We start from the raw sequence: 19,117 nt of genomic DNA, 5'->3' as shown, positions 1-19,117 counted from the left end.
TGATTTTAAATCAATTAAACGATTTTATTACGATAATTTAATTAATTAATTTACCTAAGTAACATAACCGTAATATCGTATATCTTATATATTTATTAAATATTAATAAATACTTTCTTATGTGGCTTATAGGTCATATATGAAAATAATATATTACAAGCTTTGCCTTATCCATCATTTCAATTAAGACGGTCCATGTCCTTGTGTGGTAATTTAAAAAAGTTAAATTTACTTATATTTTATTCATTAGCTTAAACTTTTAGAAAATAATTTACCGTATTGGAAGCGCACTTGACGGGCACGTTCTTTTGCAATTACTTACTACAACCCAATCAATTATGATTATATATGTATAACGTGAGGATGAGAATCTCCTGTTATAAGCTATTCATATTTCATAAAAATTCAGACAATTTAAACGAGAAATGGCCGATTTAATTTAGCCTAATATATATATATATATATATATATATATATATAGTCCATCACCACTCGTTTAAAGCAAATGAACCCAACAACCATCCCATTTAAAATTGAAATTCGAGAATCTTAATAATATTTGTAGGGTCTGAGACTCTCAACCTATGTAATGGTACATTCAAAGCAAAAATGTGTACTCGATCGACACAGCAGTCAGAAAAGTGCAATTATGATACCTAAGAATGTTGCAAGCAAGAACAAAGTTCTAAAATATATAGGAGAAACCGAGAAAATAGCGGAATTTTCATATTTATATTTGAGTAGATGTTAGAAAAAGGCTATGTCCAAAATTTTCATATTTAGATTCACGGCTTTTCATATTTAGTCTCTCCCCTTCCAACCCCACAAATCTTTTTTTTGTTTTTGTGTGCTTTTTTTTTTTTTTTTTTTTTAGCATTTCTTCAATGTTAAAAATACCCTCATCTAATATCACACAAATGAAATTTAAATCTTTCTCATTGTGCTGACCCTTCCGGCTTCTCCCGTCTTCCCTGTAGTGGTAGTTTAAGCCTATGATTACCATGCCTTGAAAGTACGTTGAAAGTGATTAATAAAGCCCATCGTGGAATCCAATGGCATCTCAAGTCTGTCGGACCATTGTTTAGGTGTATGCGTATTAATTCTAACTGAATTGGAAGAACTGGAACCTCTTTGTATTACGGCCTAATTATCTTTTACACAATATGTGAATTTGATATGTATAAATCGGACTTGAAATTAATGGATTAAGGTTTATAGATCTAATTCGTTTAATTAATTAAATTGGAACGAGTTAAGATTAACTTATATAATCTTATACAAATACTTTGACATGCAAACACAAATTATAATCCCAACAAACTTGCAAGCGGTTATAATTAGCTCGATATCAATGTCTTTAAACACCAATAGTGAGGACGATGAAGTAGAATCTAAAACAGTGCTTATTTTATATTTCAGCCATGCATTAATGGCCAAAAGACCAATCTAAAAACAGGAAGAATTACCTGATTAACACAGTACTCTAAGGTGACGCTAGAAGCAACATATATATCTATAGTGCGCCAAACTTAACAGAAACAAAGGTTTGGGGGACGGCCGGGACGATTACATGATGGAGCAGATATTTGGACACGGATCGTCGACGGCTTCATATATATAGTAATTGGGAAATGGTGCTTGATATACTTGATAACACGCTTGTAACTCTGAAAAGTTGGGAACACTTTGTGAAGAGCTAATTATAACTTCCGGATTTTTTTCCACTTTTTCCTTCACTTGTTCGACGCTCAATAGGGTGGCAGCTGGGCAAAGCTTCTTCCTTAGCGATCTGGTCAAGTTAGCCGGGTCAACACCTTCGCCACCCACCACCAACTGATCTCTATCTGACCCTTCTACTGCCACCGAGCTCACACCTGTAGAATATATATATATATAAACATTATTATATTATAATTAAGCACTAGCTACCTCGAATGTACTCTACTTCTTAATTAAAACCCGAACAAATTAAGTATTCATGATCACTTTGATGCTAGCTAGCTAACTAACCATCTGCTTTAGCGGCAATCTTCATGGCCTTGGCTCTGCATTTTTCACTGCTCAGTTGCACCTTGATAACTATTTTTTGCTGCACCATAACATAAAAAGACACACTTAATTAGGTCAAGTTTCAGAATTTACTTTTACTGCGTTCTTGGTGCATGCATGTAATAGGCCAGATTTACCTTCATGTTTTAGAGGATCGGAAGCAATAATAGCAAGCGGCTTTCGTGAGAGAAGTCTGATCAAAATTAGCTTAATCTGTGTGCATGGAGGAGAAATAAATTGAAGGTCCATTTATATATAGGCGTGCGTGGGACAAGGGAATTGGGATGAGAGGAGGATGATTCCTGCCTGGGCGGGCTCTACCGCTCTAGAAACTACATGTTTCCCATGCCATTACGCAGACCTCAAAAGTATGTCTATTGACTGACTTTGACTTTGAGGATGGATATTCTAGGTGCGTGCTCGTGGCTCACGTGTAGTACTGTTAAATTAAAAAGGACTGCTTTAGATGAATGGTTAAGATAATATGGGACTTGGAAAGTAAGAGTTAGGTAAGGATGCCTGTTCCAGATATTTAATTAATTGTACAAAGATTATTGACGAGACTATCTAGTTTTCTTTTTCTTTTTTTCATAGATAAATGAAGAAAAATTATAACTAAAAACAATAAATTATAGCTAATTGGTCCAACAATAAGCATTAGAGAAAACAAACATTAAGAGTAAATACATCAAATAAACTATATGATGCTATTGATTTTTGGCACAAATGTCAAAAACCAATGTCACTAGTAAAAACAGTTAAACAAAGAGTCCAGAGAAAGGGCTTCAAAAGAAACGGATAATGCTAGAGAAAATTTCCATAGGATAAGAGCCTCAAAAGAAGCGTATATAAGCAAAGGGTAAAAGGAGACGAGGGGGAGAGAAGAAAGGGGTGATGAGGAGAGGGAATTGAAGGACGGAGGGTGTTTGGCAAGCATCTTATTTCTTTTCTATTTTTTTTTTATTCACTTTTCTCAAAAAAGTCAAATTCAAAACATTTTAACATTTTTTTATTTTTTTTCACTTTTTATACCACTTTAATAATTTTTTATTACTTTTTAAATATAAAAAAATTCACTTTTTTACTTTTATATAAAACAATTTCAAACTTTTTTAATACTTTGTATCAGATTAATTACTCTTATTACTACTTCAACAAAAACTCCACAACACAAATACTTGTCAAACCCCCCCCCCCCCCCCCCCCACAGAACTTTTCACTTCCCATTTTTTTTGAGTCGATCTGGAGGTTTTCATAGATTAGTTTTTTGAGAAAGCACGTTAACAAAGAAACTTTATTAATGACGAGACTTATCGAGTTGATTACAAATAGCGGGAATCCAAAATCCTACAAAGCGACATTAATTAGGATAACGTAAGGGTATCCATATTTCCATGGTTTGGCAAAGTTATAATTTTGAATGAATTATTATAATACTCTTTTTTTTTCCTAATCAATTTGCAACCGCACAGCAACCTATCCTGGGGGGTGTCCAACAATACATCACAAGATTGAAAAGAAAAATAACAAAGTTTTCCTTAAAATTAGATGGGAGAAATTTTTTTTTCCACGTGACACGGTCTTGCTCTTTAATTACAACCCTGATACCCAATTAATAGTTCGTTTGGGTATAAAAATTTTGAAATCAGAATTGAATTTTTATTTTAATTGTGAATTTTAAGGTAAATAAAATGTGTTTAGGTAATTAGTAGAATTAGAATTCTTTTTGAAATTATGTTTGGATATTGAATTTTTTAGATTGAAAATTAACAATTTTTAATGATATAAAATGATTGAAAATGATTAAAGGTATGAAAAATTGTTTATATTTATCGGTGTTAAGAAAAGTAATGTTGAATAATAACTTAAATAATATTTATTTACTATATATATATGCATGGATCCCACATGGGATAACCTCCAAGTAAAAAAAAATATAATTATTTAGGCATGGGTCCCACTTATGCTGACCTCTTAGCTAGAAAAGATAATTATTTTCGCGTGGATCCCACCTGTGCTGACTTCTTGGTGGGATCCACGCGTAAATCCTATACACATTTTGAAAAATAATTAAAATTTGAAGCTTTTTCTGGATTGAAAAGTTACCAAATTTTGAAAAAACATTTAAAATATATATATATATATATATATATATATATATATATATATATATATATATATATATATATATATATATATATATATATTGTGTTGTGGAATATTTGTGTGTTGTATAGTAAAAAGTAATTGATGTGATATAAAATTTGAGAATGTTTTATAGAAAAATGAAAAGATTTTATTTTATAGTGAGTTTTTTTATTTAAATAATAATAAAATATAATTAATGTGATATAAAAAATATAAAAAAGTTAGAATATTTTTTATTTGATATTTTTAAAAAAAGTAAAAAAAAATAGTGGAAGAATAAATGTTGGTTGCTAAACTAGTCCTGAGATTTTTCTCTTTCGCAAACAGATTATAAGAATGTTCTATGAATTAACAAACTTATATTCAAAATAACATGTCAGTCCTGGTGGCTGGTTGAAAAGTAAGACAATAATTAAGGGCCACACCGCAGGTAATTGATGACGGTTACGCTGTCGACACGTTCTAGAAGTCTAGTAATATTTACTAGTTTAGATAATGGATTTTAAAATGCATCATACATCCAATTATCTATTATTAACTTTATATTCTTTTTTTACTCTTTTTTTATTTTTTTTATTTTTTTTTTCTCTTTTCTAATTTTTGTCATTTTACTTTTTCACTTTTTTGTATGTAGAAAACAATAAAATAATGGATAGATTGGTGAATAGTGCAACTCCACATGTAGAGTTGCACAATTCACAAATCTATCAAAACTCTACTTTAGATTTAGGATAGATAATCCAATGGAGTGTATTTTTAGCATTTATGTTATCTATTTTAGCTAAAAGTAAGTTTTAGCTAACCCAATGCGAATGCTCTTATACTTATGAGCACTCTTTCTCTCCGCCCGTATGTCGGTCACTTGTTATGCAGGTGATTGATGACTTGGAAGAATCCTCCAATCATCTGATTCTCAAAACATGTTGAAGGTAGACAGGGACGGAGCCAGAAGTTCTTATAGGGAGGGGCTAATGGCAAAAAAAAAAAATTTGGTAGGGCCAAATAAGCTAAATTTTTATTTTTACCTTATATTTTTTTAATTTTTTAGGAAAAAAAAAAAAAATTTCTACCTAATAAATATTTTTTTTTTAGGAAATCCCACCCCCCCGGCGCGTCCCTGAAGGTAGAGATGATCGATATTAGGTCCAAGATTTGCATGCCTAGCCTCCTAATCGGCTAATCTGAAAGCACAAAAATTCTAAAGTCATTGGGCCATTGGCACTAGGCCCACTATTAGGAAGATTGAGGAGTTCAGATTAAACGTTAGACTGATATATAATTAATTATAATAATATTTATCTAATGCAAGGACCCAGGCACCACTGGTCTTCCTATTTTGTTTTGCTCTTCTTCTTGTAGAATAATTAGTGAATCGATTCTTTTCATTTGTAAGAGAAATTTTATGCAATGTTTAACCTTATTTCGAGCAGTTGTAATAATTTTATCCAATGTGAGACATTGTTTATTGTAACTATTTTTTTTCCTTTTGGTGTAACATTTTATTTAAAAGGTGTTGGAGTCTTTTATTAAAAAAAATATCTTTTATTTTTATATTAAATAAAACAGGCCTGACAAAAAAACTGGTAATAAAACTGCCCAGCATCAATACGTACGCTTAAAAAAAAAAGTTGTGCCACAAGCTGTTTGCTGGAGAAAGTCGATCTATGTCCAAAAAATTCATGTTGAGATTCAGGGCTTTTCTCAATATATATATATATAATAAAATAAAAATTAATTAATTTGTTTTTCTAGGTAGAAGATAGACTGTTTCAATGTTAGGAAAAATGTGTTACAAGTTTTTCACAAAATAATATTTATGTATAAAAATATGTTGTTTGAAATGTTTTTATTCATGTAATGCTTAAACTTTAATTAGTCACTCCCCCTCCAATTAACCCTACCCAAGAAAAAATTCTTGTCTCGATCGGCCTCTACATAACTCAGGAGAATTTAGATTCCCATGAATTTCAAGTATTAAAACACCTCTCACACAAGACTCAAAGTCCCAGCAGGAGTCTAGACCCAACAAGAGTCTTGTGCGGCTCAATCTGTGAAGGTGTCCAATCGGGACTCTGCTAAGAAGTCCTCTACTTCTATCCAAAAGTCGAAACATATTATAGAGTCCTAATGCAATAGTATCATAGCTAGATAAGATTTCAAGTGTTATAGTTTGAATGTATTTAGAGGTAGAAACCAATTGCTAGACTAGAGTTAGTGTTTATCTTAAACTCCGTAATGAACCTCTATATATGATCAATGAATGCTCGGTAAAGAGGAAGGTTTCAGCATCCATAATTTCTATGTTCTATCGTGGTATCAGAGCCAGCTCAAAGACACATGTCTTGAGCTATGGCTCATTCTGATTCCGAATCCAGTGCTTCTGCCAATTTGGTGGCTTCCATAGCCATTCAACCTCATCTCCCACCTCCCCATCTGCAACCAGTTGTCTTTACCATACCCAACAAGAATCCGAATCTTCATATCAAACTCTCCAAAGGAAACTTTATGACGTGGAAAACACAGACTCTTGCCTACATAAAAGGACAGGATGCCTACGGCTTTCTTGACGGCTCATCTCAACCTCCTCCTCAAACGATTCCGAATCCTTCAACTGATGCTGGAGCCCTTGCCACAATTGTCAACCCAGAATTTCTTGCGTGGAACCAGCGTGATCAGATGAAACTCAACATCCTTATCTCCACACTGACTGAACCTTATGTGGTCCATGCAGTTGGCAACGTCTCGTCAGTAGCTCTCTGGTCCACTTTACTCTCCATGTTTGCATCTCAAGCCCGTGCTAGAGTCATGCAGATATACTTTCAGCTTGCCACAATGACGAAAGCTAGCAACTCCATTACAGAATACTTCCAAACCATTAAGACTCTGAATGACACTCTCATTGCTGCCGGGCAACCTCTCAATAACTTTGAGAGTGTCTCTTTTCTCCTCAAGGGTCTCGGCTCCAAATATGACCCGTTTGTGGCATCTATCACAACTAGGGTTGATCCTTTATCCATAGATGAACTCTATGGTCATCTACTGGCTCACGAGATGCGCCTGGACCAACTGACCTCTAGCCTTGATCATCCTTTGGTTGCTGCAAATCTTACAAACCGCTCCTTCACACCTAGAGGCAAGGGTTACCGTGGCCATGGAGGACGCCCTTTCAACCGTGGTCGTGGATACTTCCCAAACAATCGTGGTCGTGGTCCCAATTTTTCGCTTGATGCTGTTACCAGTTCTCGTCCTACCTGCTAGATATATGGGAAAATAGACCATACTGCCTTTCGTTGCTACCACCGACAGGAGTCTATTCCAGACCAACAACCTCTTGCTTCTCCACAGACCTACTACTCAACACCAACAATACCAGCAAAGGACGTTTGGTGCCCAGACACAAGAGCTACACATCATGTCACTAACCACCTGCAGCACCTCAACTTATCTCGTGAGGACTATCATGGCCAGGATCAGATCCGAGTAGTAGATGGAACAGGTTTGCCTATCTCTCATGTTGGTTCTGCATCATTCATCTTTTCTCGGCGTAAATTTATCCTAAACCAACTCCTCTGTGTTCCATCCATCTCTAAAAATCTTCTTTCAGTTCAAAAATTTGCCCTTGACAACTCTGTACTTTTTGAATTTCACTCCTCTTATTTCTTGATTAAGGACATTCAAACCAGGGCCATCCTCCACCAAGGGCACACTAAAGATGGCCTCTATCAACTTCTTCCGTCAATAAAACAAGCCCTTTTCGGTGAACACACTTCTAAAGCTTCATGGCACAAGCACTTGGGTCATCCTGCCTTTCGCACAGTTCAGCATGTTCTTTCTCAGTTCAACCTTCCAGTTTCTTCAAATAAGGTTTCATCCCCTTGCTCTGCATGTGCACAAGCCAAGGGTCATCAGCAGCCCTTTACTTCTTCTAGTTCTTCAATTTGTAGTCCATTACAATTAATTTACTCAGATGTATGTGGACCTTCTCCAACATTATCAATAAACGAAAGTCAGTTTTATGTGTCATTCATTGATGCCTTTAGTTGTTTTACTTGGTTTTTCCAATACAAGTCAAATTAGATGTCATGTCTATCTTCCTTAAGTTCCAAGTTATGGTTGAACGACTCTTAAACACAAAAATAATGAGTGTGTAATCAGACCGCGAGGAGGGGGGGGGGTGTATACTGCAATCTTCATTCCTATTTTCAGTCTCACAGCGTCACACATCGTCTTTCCTGTCCTCATACACACCAACAACAAGGGTGTGCCGAACGCAAGCATAGACACTTAATTGACACAACTCTAACCCTACTGGCTGAGAGTTCTCACCCTAAAAAATTCTAGGAAGATGCTTGCCTTAACTCCTGTTATCTCATAAATTAAATGCCAACTCCATTGCTTAATAATCAATCACCCTTTGAAAAATTATTTCACCAAGTCCCTAATTACAAGTTTCTCAAAGTATTTGAATGTGTGTGTTTTCCAAATCTCAGGCCTTACAACAATATCATTCAGCAAAGACAGCTTATAGATGGCATTGTCTGATACCCTGCTCCTCGGGATTTATTAACACAACATGCATCAGCCACTCAGAAAGCAACCTATTTCTCAAATGCTGTGAGTGTTATTGAATGGGAGAAATGCAATGAAACTTGAGTTTAATGCTCTTCTACATAACCAGACATGGTCACTTGTACATCCACAAGCCTCCAAAAATTCAATAGGATGCAAATGGGTGTTCAAACTAAAAAGAAAAGTCGATGGATCCATTGAGAGACACAAAGCATGGTTGGTAGCCAAAGAATTCCATCAACAAGCAGGTGTGGACTATGAAGAAACTTATAGTCCAGTTGTTAAGCCTACTACAATCCGAACAATGCTTTCCCTTGCATATTCTGTTGGATGGTCAATGAAACAAATTGATATACAGAATGCTTTTCTATATGGTCTTTTATCCGAGGATGTTCATATGGTCCAGCCACCTAGATTTATCAATCCTAACTTTCCTCATCATGTGTGCAAGCTCCACAAGACTATATAATGTCTCAAACAGGCACCTAGAGCCTAATTTTCCAGGTTAAGTAACAAGCTGATCCAACTTGAGTTTATCGGGTCCAAGGCCGACTCTTCACTTTTTCTTTACAAAACAAAGTCAGTCACCATCTTCCTACTTTTTTACGTTGATGACATCATCATCACATCCTCGAATCCAGCTGCCATCCTGGATTTATTCCAGCTCCTTAATGCTGACTTTGCTGTTAAAGATTTGGGTGATTTACATTATTTTCTTGGTGTTGAAGTTCGCCAATGGCTTCCTCTTCAGTTCTATTTGCTTTTTTCAAGAGATCCAATGGAGGATCTGTCTCTTTGCCACAGTACAATGGGCTCCCTCCAATATCTATCTCTCACAAGATCCAACTTTAGCTTTGCTGTAAATCGAGTGTGCCAATTCATGCATCGACCTTTTAAACCACAATGGCAGACTGTTAAAAGAATTCTCAGATACTTGCAGCATACAATGTCTCATGGTCTTTATTTTGGTCGAGGTGTCAGTTCATGGGGGCAAGTTGACAACGGCTGGTAGTTCATGGGGGGAAAAAGGTAATTACCCCTAATTCTTTTATTACATTTTGCACCTTCTACCCCTACTTGCCTTCACTATTTTAATTGATTTAATGACTTTTGTAAAATAGTGAATATATTATTGTTAATATTTATCTATTTTATCAGTTATTGCATTCTTACAGAGTTGGTTCTACCACCTGTATCTATTTTATCATTTATTGCATTACTACAGACTTGGTTCTACCATCTGTATCTATTTTATCATTTATTGCATTCCTATAGAGTTGGTTCTACCACCTGTATCTATTTTATCATTTACTTCATTCCTACAGGGTTGGTTCTACCACCTTATTACCATATCTTTTGCATCATAATATCATCCTGTTAGGATTCATGTTTAAGTGTTATATCACCGAGAGCAATATGCTGTGTTTCAGTGCTTAAACATGAATCGTTGTAGTATTTATATTCTCATGTTATTGTCTTGTTTTACACTTACAATTCTCGTGGATAACCATAATTGCTCTAAAATACTTATTAAAAGTGCTTTGACTGAAAGACTTATGTTTAAACATTATGTCATCACGTTTCGGTGTTTGAACATAAAGCTTAAATGTCAAAAGACTTATAAATAATCACCTTTTAATATTGATGACTAAAAATGATGAATGAATGGATGTAAAAATAAACAGTTTTAATATTAGAAAAATGGCTGATAAATATATTATCTTCTTTGTATATATTTATTTATGACATAAAAGGAGCTAGGAAATTACACCAAGGAGAGTAAGTATGGATGTACTTACTGAGGAATGATTCTATGTTTCATTAAGATTGTGTGGTGTGTGTTCATTGCATGTGATTGTTCATGCATTGCATGTTGTGTCCAATTAATATAACGGCTGATGAGATAACCATCAACAAGCTGATGTAATAGCAATGGAAGGAAAGCTAGTCAGTGGACCTAGGGGGTTCATAGTGACCCATGGGAGTCCGAAGTCCTAATATATAACTAATGCTGAGACCGGTAGGATTTCAGTAAAAACAGGTAAGACTTTAAGTGTGAGGCAAATGACATGAATGGGTTCGGATACCTAAGAACGAGAGTTCTGAAGTAAAATGATCATAAAACACAAACTACATGGTTACTACGATGCATATTCATACAACCTTTGCATTTGTATTATTTATGAACTGTTATTAATCTGATGGTAACTTAGTTATGAAAATGAATGACTCACTTATTTGTCTATGTAAATACGATAACGTCATATTTATATAGTTACTGATGCAGATCTGGAGAATGAAGGCATGGACCCATATGCTAGTTTTGATGGTTTTTGAAACCATTATCGAATTATTATGTGCTAGTTTAGAAATTACTAGTTGTATTTATGTGTGTCTTATTTTATGGCATGTAAATATTTATAACGATGTCATGTTTGGCATGTTTTATGTTATATGCTTATGTGCCGTTTGTGGCACTAATTTTGATGCACCTAGTGTGCATATGACATGTAAAGTTAAACCTAAGTAACTTTTAATAAACTACCGAAGTATTTCAGTAAGCTCTAATGTGTTATGCTATCAATTCCTAAGACTATAGAAAAAAATATATTCCACTGCGAAAGTTTATCTCTGATGTAGTAATGTCATGTGGAAACCGGAGGTTTCTGCTTACGAATTTGCAAGCTCAAATTCAGGGTGTTACATAGTTTGTAGAGAAATAACATGGCGTTTGTGGGTATCGCATCTGGTAAGCCCTCACGAGACTATAACTCGTCCACAAGGGACACCTAGGGGTTCAAAGGCTTGTTGCATATGCTAAATGCAATCGAGAACTATGACGACCCCTTTGTTTTTTTTTTTGAAAACATACAAACGGATCTTCACAGTGGCACGACTACATGTCGCTCAGCCAACATATGGCACATGCCCCATAACATGCACCTAATAATCAAAGTAACATCTAACAGCGGAATATAATAATCAATGTGTAGCGGAACACATATCATAAACGGAAATACATCTAATACATAACAATTAATTACAACAAGAGTCATTTACAAGTCTATCTATTTAAGGCTTATAAAACACATTACTCTAACTACATACTATAATACAGGCTCAACAAATACATATGCCACGTAGGACACGAGCCATAAATAGAATACCCAAAATGCAGACTACCCATGAGTCAGTGATTTATGACTGTCGCGATGTGCTCCAATCATAGCATCCCATACGCTTAGTGGACGAGTTAATATCTATACCCGCAAAACCTGCAACCAAAGCATCAATGTCTGCACGGTTGCGAAGGTTGCCACATTCGCACTGGTGGAATTATGAGCCCACCATCTTAGCATAAATAAATACACTAAGACCTCAGAGGTATACTATTCACTGAGTTTTCGCAAAGAACCAACCTTTCATTTCTAGTCATGCGTACACTATAACAGCCACTAATTTTATAAATTTTTGTTTGAAAACCCCCATAGCTGATATAGCAAACACCGACTAATAGAAAATATTTAAAGCATATTACGTAGCTGAGGTTATACGTAGAAGTTCCATTGTTGGAAACAACTACATACATCCTCACCTACTATATTACTTTTGATTTAGTGAGACTTAGAAAACAATGGCATTTTAAATCATGCAACAATCCGATAGAAATATACATAAGTTCTTTTTCATTGAGACTCTTATGCATACTAATACGTCTAGTAATTCATAGTATAAAAACATCACTCATAAAAACAATAATATACATGCTCATGCTTATTTTTTATGTCTTGAGAATTTAACCCAAGTATAGTGCTTTAAGTGAATCTAACTCAAGTAAGTACCTCATGGGGATTGAAACCATGGTAAAGCACTTCTTGGGAATCTAACCCAAGTAAGTACTAGTACTTCAAGGGAATCTAACCCAAGTAGGCACCTCGTGAGTTTGCCAAGGGAATTGAACCCCGGTCTTGTTCGTTTGCCAAGGGAATTGAACCCCGGTCTTATTCGTTTCATGCTCAATGCTCATGCACAAATACTATACATTTAAATTTATGGACATTTAACACATGCTATATTCATAAAACATAAACAGTTCAACATGTCATTTTCTCAAACAATTTACATAACTTAATTTCCAACTGCAGCATGCATCAAAACATAAATTAAAATTTCAACCGCAGTAGGCAATAAAACACTTCAAATCATATCTCAAAACACCAAACATATTTCATACTCATAACTCAAATCATCTTAAATCACATAAACATTAGTGTCATATTTCAACATAATTAAAACCATTCAAAACATCCAAAACATATAATTAATATATTGTCGGTTCGATATGAAAAACACATTATTTGCATTTCTATAAAATACATAAAAAATAACTTTTTTCAGTGAGTATAATACTCACCTTGGTTGCGCGGATATTAAGCATTAGGTCTCCTAGATACCACATTGCAATGTATCACTGTGAAAATACACATTGCACATTATTTGACTTTTCTAACATTAGACCGACATTTGACTCTTAAATTGTTCAAGAGCTAATCCTTGAAAACCCATAATATTTTAAGGGTCCCAATTACACACCCATAAATCTAGACGCTAACTAAACTCAATTAAGGCTAACCCAAAGTATTTACTAAGGGTTAGATATTAAAATCACTATTTAATTAATTACTAACCCGCAATTAATTTCACTAACCTATAAATTATTTTTGTTAATATTTTCTCGATATCATTAACTCTAAAATTATTTTTATTAACTTAGTTACATAAAACACTACCGTATTTAAAATAACATTAATCCTAAAATTACGTTTACTAATTTTTTTTTATTTTTTTTTTATTTTATTTTTTTTATTTTTTATTTTTTACAATAATTACCAACTTATTGACATAATTTAACAACCTAAGTTTCAAACACTTAAAAACTCTCAAATTAATTTAACTCATCAAATTAGGTTTTCCAAAATTAACTCATAATTTATAAAACTCTAAACCCGATCACAATATTATTAACCCAATAGCATTTACTAAGAGTTAATCACATAAAAACTCAATTAAAATTAAATACCTAAAAGTTAAGATTTAAGGAAACTCACCAAAAATTCATCAAACCAAGCCCATGGTTAGCCCATGGTTTGGGTAACTTCAAGCAAGTTCCAAGTAACCCATTACCTAAAAAAAACACTAGATTAAACTCATATCTTGCTAAATTTAACCAAAAATCTCAAAATATGAATTTAACAATTTACCTCACAACGATCGATAGAAACGTAGATACAAGTGTTAGGATCACATTTTCGAACTCAGATTTAAATTTAGACGATTAGATCTTCGTAGATCGACATTTCAAGGTAAAAACCCAAAAGAAATATTGAGGAGCTCTCCCCCTATTTCTTTTTTTCTTTTCTTTTTTTCTTCCGGACTGAAGGGGCAAAAGCCTTTTGTGTAAAGGGCGCTGGACGCCCCTTTTTTTTCTTGTTTTATTTGTGGAGGGCCAAATGGCCCTTCATTTTCCTTTTACGCATGTGGGGCACAGGTTGCCCCACATGTTATTATATATATATATATATATATATATATATATATATATTGTATTTCTTTTCAAATGAGGGAGGCGCACTTTCTTTTTTATTAAGATTCGGCCCTTCCTTTTGCTTTTCTATTCTATTTTTTTTTCTTTTATAATTTCTTTTCTATTTTAATCTTTCTTTTACTTAGTTTCTCTTTTTCATTTATTTCATCTATCTAATTTCCTTTTTTTTTTTTTTTTTATTCCTTATCTAGCTTTTTTGAACTTTTAAAAATATTCATACATTTTTAATGACACTAAATTAATTTTAATTAATTATTTACTTAAATTTTATACTTTAATTACTGCAAAATGTCTTGAACATTACAAAAATGCTAACGAAAGTGGTGCAGTTATTAATTTTATTTTAATTATTTATTTACTTTTATTTTAGTATTGCTATGGACTAGCAATAAACTGGTATTGGTGTGATAATAGCTTAAATGTGTACATTTATGCTACTAGAATAGGTATTATCATACTTTATTTTGTATTCATTCATATATTTCATAATTAATTGTGAAACAATGTCTAATTATTAATTTTTGAGTTTAAAATGTCACGTTAATGCAAGAGATTATCTTTTTGTAAGATTTGGTGGAGAATTTGAAAATCATAAAAGAATAAATGAGAGGAAGAAGAGATTACGTGGGATCCAAAGCAATTGAAAGCAAAAAAGAAAAGCAAGGCAAAAAGAAAGCATGGCCCACAAGAAGACTTCTCTCCTTGTTTTTGCAACAAGCTTCGTGACTCACAAATTATCCAAGTGGGTCCAATTCGTAGCTCCAGTGAAGCACAGAGAAAAGGCATGCTGCAGCAGCCGTACTGCAGGAGAGAAGAAAAGCAAAGAAAAAAAAGAAAGAGAATTGAAAGAAGAGAAGAGGCGCCGCACTGCAAGCAACGAAAAGAAGCGTAGCGCAGGAGCAGAGAAAAGGCAAAAAAAAGGCGGTGGAAGAAAGGTTGAAATTTTTTCAGCTATAAAAGCCTCTCTTCGGACGCATTCCAGAGAATTTTTTTTAGCTAGCGATTTTTTTAGACTCTCTCTCTCTCTCGGCTGGAAGCGGGGGATGTCTTTTCCTTTTAGTTTTCTCTTGGACTGAAAGCACAGTGACGACGAGCAGCAGAGGAAGGAGCTTTTATGCTGGGAATTTGTCCCTAATTTCAAGTTCATGTATTTTTATTTATATTCTGTTTTGTATTTTAACACTATGAGAGACTAAATTCTTAACTAAGATTAATAATGAAACCTCATTAATAAATTTCAACTTTTATTTTTGAGATTTGATTTTACCCGAAATGATGTTTAATTGAATGATTAAAATTGTTCTTGCTCCATATCAATTAATAGATAATGAATTTTGGATATGAGTTTAATTAAGTTTTTCTCATGATCTAGGATTATTTTTATTAATTGACTGCTTGGTTTATATTGTAATTTTAAAATTGGATATTTGTTGTGATTTGTTTTTTTACGGATACAATAGATGATTTGATTTTAATCTCTTTTAAAAACGAAGAAGAACATGCTTTAAATTTTTGTTAAAGATTTTAATGAAGATATTTTCCATGGTAACAAGATTGATTTCTAGATTATATATCATGTAGAGTATGAGTAAAATCAACGATCAAGAATATATGTTGTAATGAATTAATGAGGTAAATTTCACAACCTTAATTCTTTTTATCTTGAAAGTTTACTGTTTTTATTATTTATTTTGTTTTGATTAATTGCATGTTTGAGTTTATTTTTATTTTAATCCTAAAAAGTTGCGTGTCAAGAGACCTAGTCGCACCGAGTTGAAATTAACCTTTAAAGACAACGCTTTTGCGTGATTCTATAGCATTGTGAAATCTTTCCTTACTTTATTTTAATTTCTTATATTCTATTTATTCTAATATAGTTTTTTTTATTAATATTATTTAGTTTCAACAAGAATTCTTGTATCATCCAAATAATTTTTACAACAGAATCTATATTATGGTTGGTTTGGATACAGAGAAGAAAACTTATTCTATTCTGAATCCAATTCTACCTTCCATGATGATTGGGACTTACGCACAGTGCGTGGGTCCCACATTTACTTAATAAAATAATAATAAATTCTTTTTTTTAAAAAAAAAATAATAATTTTTTTAAAAAAATAATAACTTTTTTAAAAAAATAATAATTTTTTTTTTTTTTTTTTTAAAAAAAAAGGCAGGGTGGCTGCCGGTTGGCAGCCACCCCTCAAAGGGGGTGGCGCACTGCCACCACCATAGGTGGCCGGGGGCGCCACCCCTGACACTTGGGGAAGGCCGCGCGGCCATTCTCGACCACTGGGGGTTGCCGCGCGGCCATCCCCGACCACTGGGGGGTGGCCGCGCGGCCACCTTTAAATCTAGGGGTTGGCCTCGCGCCACCCCTTGAGGTTGCCGGGGGTGGCAGCGCGCCTTCCCCAACCACTTGGGGAAGGCCGCGCGGCCTCCCCCAACCACTGGGGGTGGCCGCGCGGCCACCCCCAAAGGGTTGGCAGCCACCCCTTGCTTCTATTTTTTATTTTTTATTTTTATTTTAATTTTAATTTTGTTTTTTCTTTTAAAAAGAAAAATTATTTATTTTTTAATTAAATAATTATTTCACATAACTTTTCACAATATCAATCATTATACACAACTTTTCAAACTTCCAATCATTTCTTACCATTATAAATAATATTTTATAATCTAAAAATTCAACACCTAAACACAACTTTTTGCCTCAAAATTTGCAATTAGAATAAGAATTCAATTCTAATTCTAAAAATTCAATACCCAAACGAATCATAAGTCGCTCCAAGATGACACTAAGAGCAACATAGTGCACCAAACTCAACAGACAAACAAATGCATGTTCGGGGGGTTTGAAAGAGATCGAGGGGTGATCTCGTAAATCGTACGATATCACAAGATGGAGCAGTTATTTTGATACGGATCGTAGACGACTTCATAGTACTTGGGATATGGTTGATAATTACACGCCGGAAACTTTGGTTCCACTTGTTCTTCTGTCGTATCTGCGTCTTTTTCCTTCTCTTCTTCGACGGTCAATATGGTGGCATAGCAAAGCTTCTTCCTTAGCGAGCGGGTCAACTTAACCGAGTCAACATCTTGGCCACTCACCACCAACTGATCGTTATCTGACCCTTGTATTGCCACCGAGCTCACACCTGTACGTAGCTATATATTTATATATATATAAACACCATATATAATTAAGCTCTACTTCTAAAAGTAATGAGATTGATGCTAACCGTCTGTTGTTGCGGCAATCTTCATGGCCTTGGTTCTGCATTTAGCACTGCTCATTTGCACCTTGATAACTATTTTTTGCTGCAACATAAGATCAAATTAAAGACAGTATGTAATTAATTAGGTCAAGTTTAATTTCAGAATTCACTACTTGTATTGCGTTCTTGCATGGTGTAATAAGACTTACCTTCATGTTTTTGCGGAAGCAATTATATATAATTAACAAGCGGCTTTCGTGAGAGAACTCGATCTGATCTGTGTGCATGGAGAAATGAATTGAAGGTACATTTATAGGCGTGGGCTAGCTAAGAGATCCAGCTAGGAGGATGAATCTTAATTGCCTGGGGAGCTAGATAATATATTTTAAGCGGTCCACAAAACTATATATAAGATTTATTGACTAAGCTAGGATGACGCTGGTACGGTGAACGCGTTTCACATGTACTTTCAAAATGGAGGAGTTTAGATGGATGAATAGTAGAATATTAATTGTAGAATTTTGGAATATATGTAAGATTTAAGTAAGGATACCTGTTCTAGAATGTTAATTATGTTTCATTATGTATCATGTATTCAATTCGATCGATTTGGTCTCATATATATTGATTATTGTATGTATGTCTAGAATAGTTGGCCACTCTCTCTCTCTCTCTCTCTCTCTCTCTCTCTCTCTCTCTCTCTCTATATATATATATATATATATATATAGGCCTCTCCTGTACAATTTTATATGTGATTCTACATCTAGAGATTGAAGTCTTGATCGAAAAGTTTTTTTGTACAGTTTTATATGTGATTCTATATATAGAGATTGATGTCTTGAAAAGTTTTTTAGGTACCTCATAATATAATATGTTGAGATATTGATCACTTAATTTAAAAGCTTAAACCTATGGATTAATTTGGACTCAACTATACTATATTAATCACTCACACTAATGGCATCTTTTCAATGTACGTGAGACTCAAACAATATTTCTATGTACGTATACTCACATATGTATCTTCAACAAATACAACTAATTACAAGTTAATTAGTAATTAGTATGAAGGTGCTACAAGTAACCGTTCGAGTGAATTTTTTTAATGAATTAATTTTGAGACGTGCAATTACTCTTTAGAAATATTACATCCACCCCCTCCCGGCCGGTAGATAAAAAAACCCGGTCCCTTCCATATGCATTGGAAGTCAAATTAATACTGCTCTGTTACAAGTCTTGTTTCGTTTAAATTTGCCCATATAATTAATCTTAGTGCAACGCGTCTCGTGTCGAGGAAAAAACGCAATTCTAAGGTTTTGCCAAAAGTTCTAATTAATTAAGGGGAAAAAAAAAAAGAAAAAGAAAAAAAGAAAACGGATGATCACTTGGAGTAAAGTCAAATCATGAAGGATAATTGAGCTAGCTGGAGATCATTTCATCCAGTTTAGTTGGCACGAGTCTAAGCAATTAATTAGTTTTACGTTAAATGTTAATAATAATAAATAGATGATATCACAGAAAT

At 33.9% G+C, this 19,117-nt stretch overlaps 2 protein-coding genes across 3 annotated transcripts; both read right to left on the bottom strand.

Annotated features, from left to right (window-relative positions):
* Positions 1–1,359: 1,359 nt before the first annotated feature.
* LOC133874489 (heavy metal-associated isoprenylated plant protein 47-like) lies at positions 1,360–2,267 on the bottom strand. 2 transcript variants are annotated; one of them, XM_062312318.1, is made up of 3 exons: positions 2,187–2,267; positions 2,011–2,089; positions 1,360–1,874 (listed from the first exon to the last, which is right to left on the bottom strand). In XM_062312318.1, exons 1-3 carry the CDS (start codon positions 2,190–2,192, stop codon positions 1,567–1,569), a joined length of 393 nt encoding a protein of 130 aa, XP_062168302.1. In that variant the 5' UTR covers positions 2,193–2,267; the 3' UTR covers positions 1,360–1,566. The 2 variants fall into 2 exon arrangements, with proteins under 2 accessions (XP_062168302.1, XP_062168301.1); XM_062312317.1 differs by having other exon boundaries at positions 2,011–2,225.
* A 14,842-nt stretch (positions 2,268–17,109) lies between these two features.
* Positions 17,110–17,933, bottom strand: LOC133876450 (heavy metal-associated isoprenylated plant protein 47-like). Its single transcript, XM_062314731.1, has 3 exons — positions 17,802–17,933; positions 17,617–17,695; positions 17,110–17,532 (listed from the first exon to the last, which is right to left on the bottom strand). The coding sequence occupies exons 1-3, from the start codon at positions 17,877–17,879 to the stop codon at positions 17,267–17,269; spliced, it is 423 nt and encodes a 140-aa protein (XP_062170715.1). The 5' UTR covers positions 17,880–17,933; the 3' UTR covers positions 17,110–17,266.
* Between the last annotated feature and the right edge of the window lie 1,184 nt (positions 17,934–19,117).

This window comes from Alnus glutinosa, chromosome 8, assembly GCF_958979055.1.
Source record: "Alnus glutinosa chromosome 8, dhAlnGlut1.1, whole genome shotgun sequence".
NCBI classification, from domain to species: domain Eukaryota; kingdom Viridiplantae; phylum Streptophyta; class Magnoliopsida; order Fagales; family Betulaceae; genus Alnus; species Alnus glutinosa.
The sequence above is the reverse complement of the archived record's forward strand: the minus strand, read 5'-3'. Positions and strand labels throughout refer to the sequence as shown.

Bases quoted from the DNA above. Each gene is read 5' to 3' on its own strand.
- LOC133876450 (XM_062314731.1), bottom strand. From the start codon at position 17,879: ATGCACACAGATCAGATCGAGTTCTCTCACGAAAGCCGCTTGTTAATT. The intron at 17,696-17,801 runs GTAAGTCTTATT...CTTATGTTGCAG, and splicing joins GCTTCCGCAAAAACATGAAG to CAAAAAATAGTTATCAAGGT. The intron at 17,533-17,616 runs GTTAGCATCAAT...AGCTACGTACAG, and splicing joins GATTGCCGCAACAACAGACG to GTGTGAGCTCGGTGGCAATA.
- LOC133874489 (XM_062312317.1), bottom strand. From the start codon at position 2,098: ATGGTGCAGCAAAAAATAGTTATCAAGGTGCAACTGAGCAGTGAAAAA. The intron at 1,875-2,010 runs GTTAGTTAGCTA...TATATTCTACAG, and splicing joins GATTGCCGCTAAAGCAGATG to GTGTGAGCTCGGTGGCAGTA.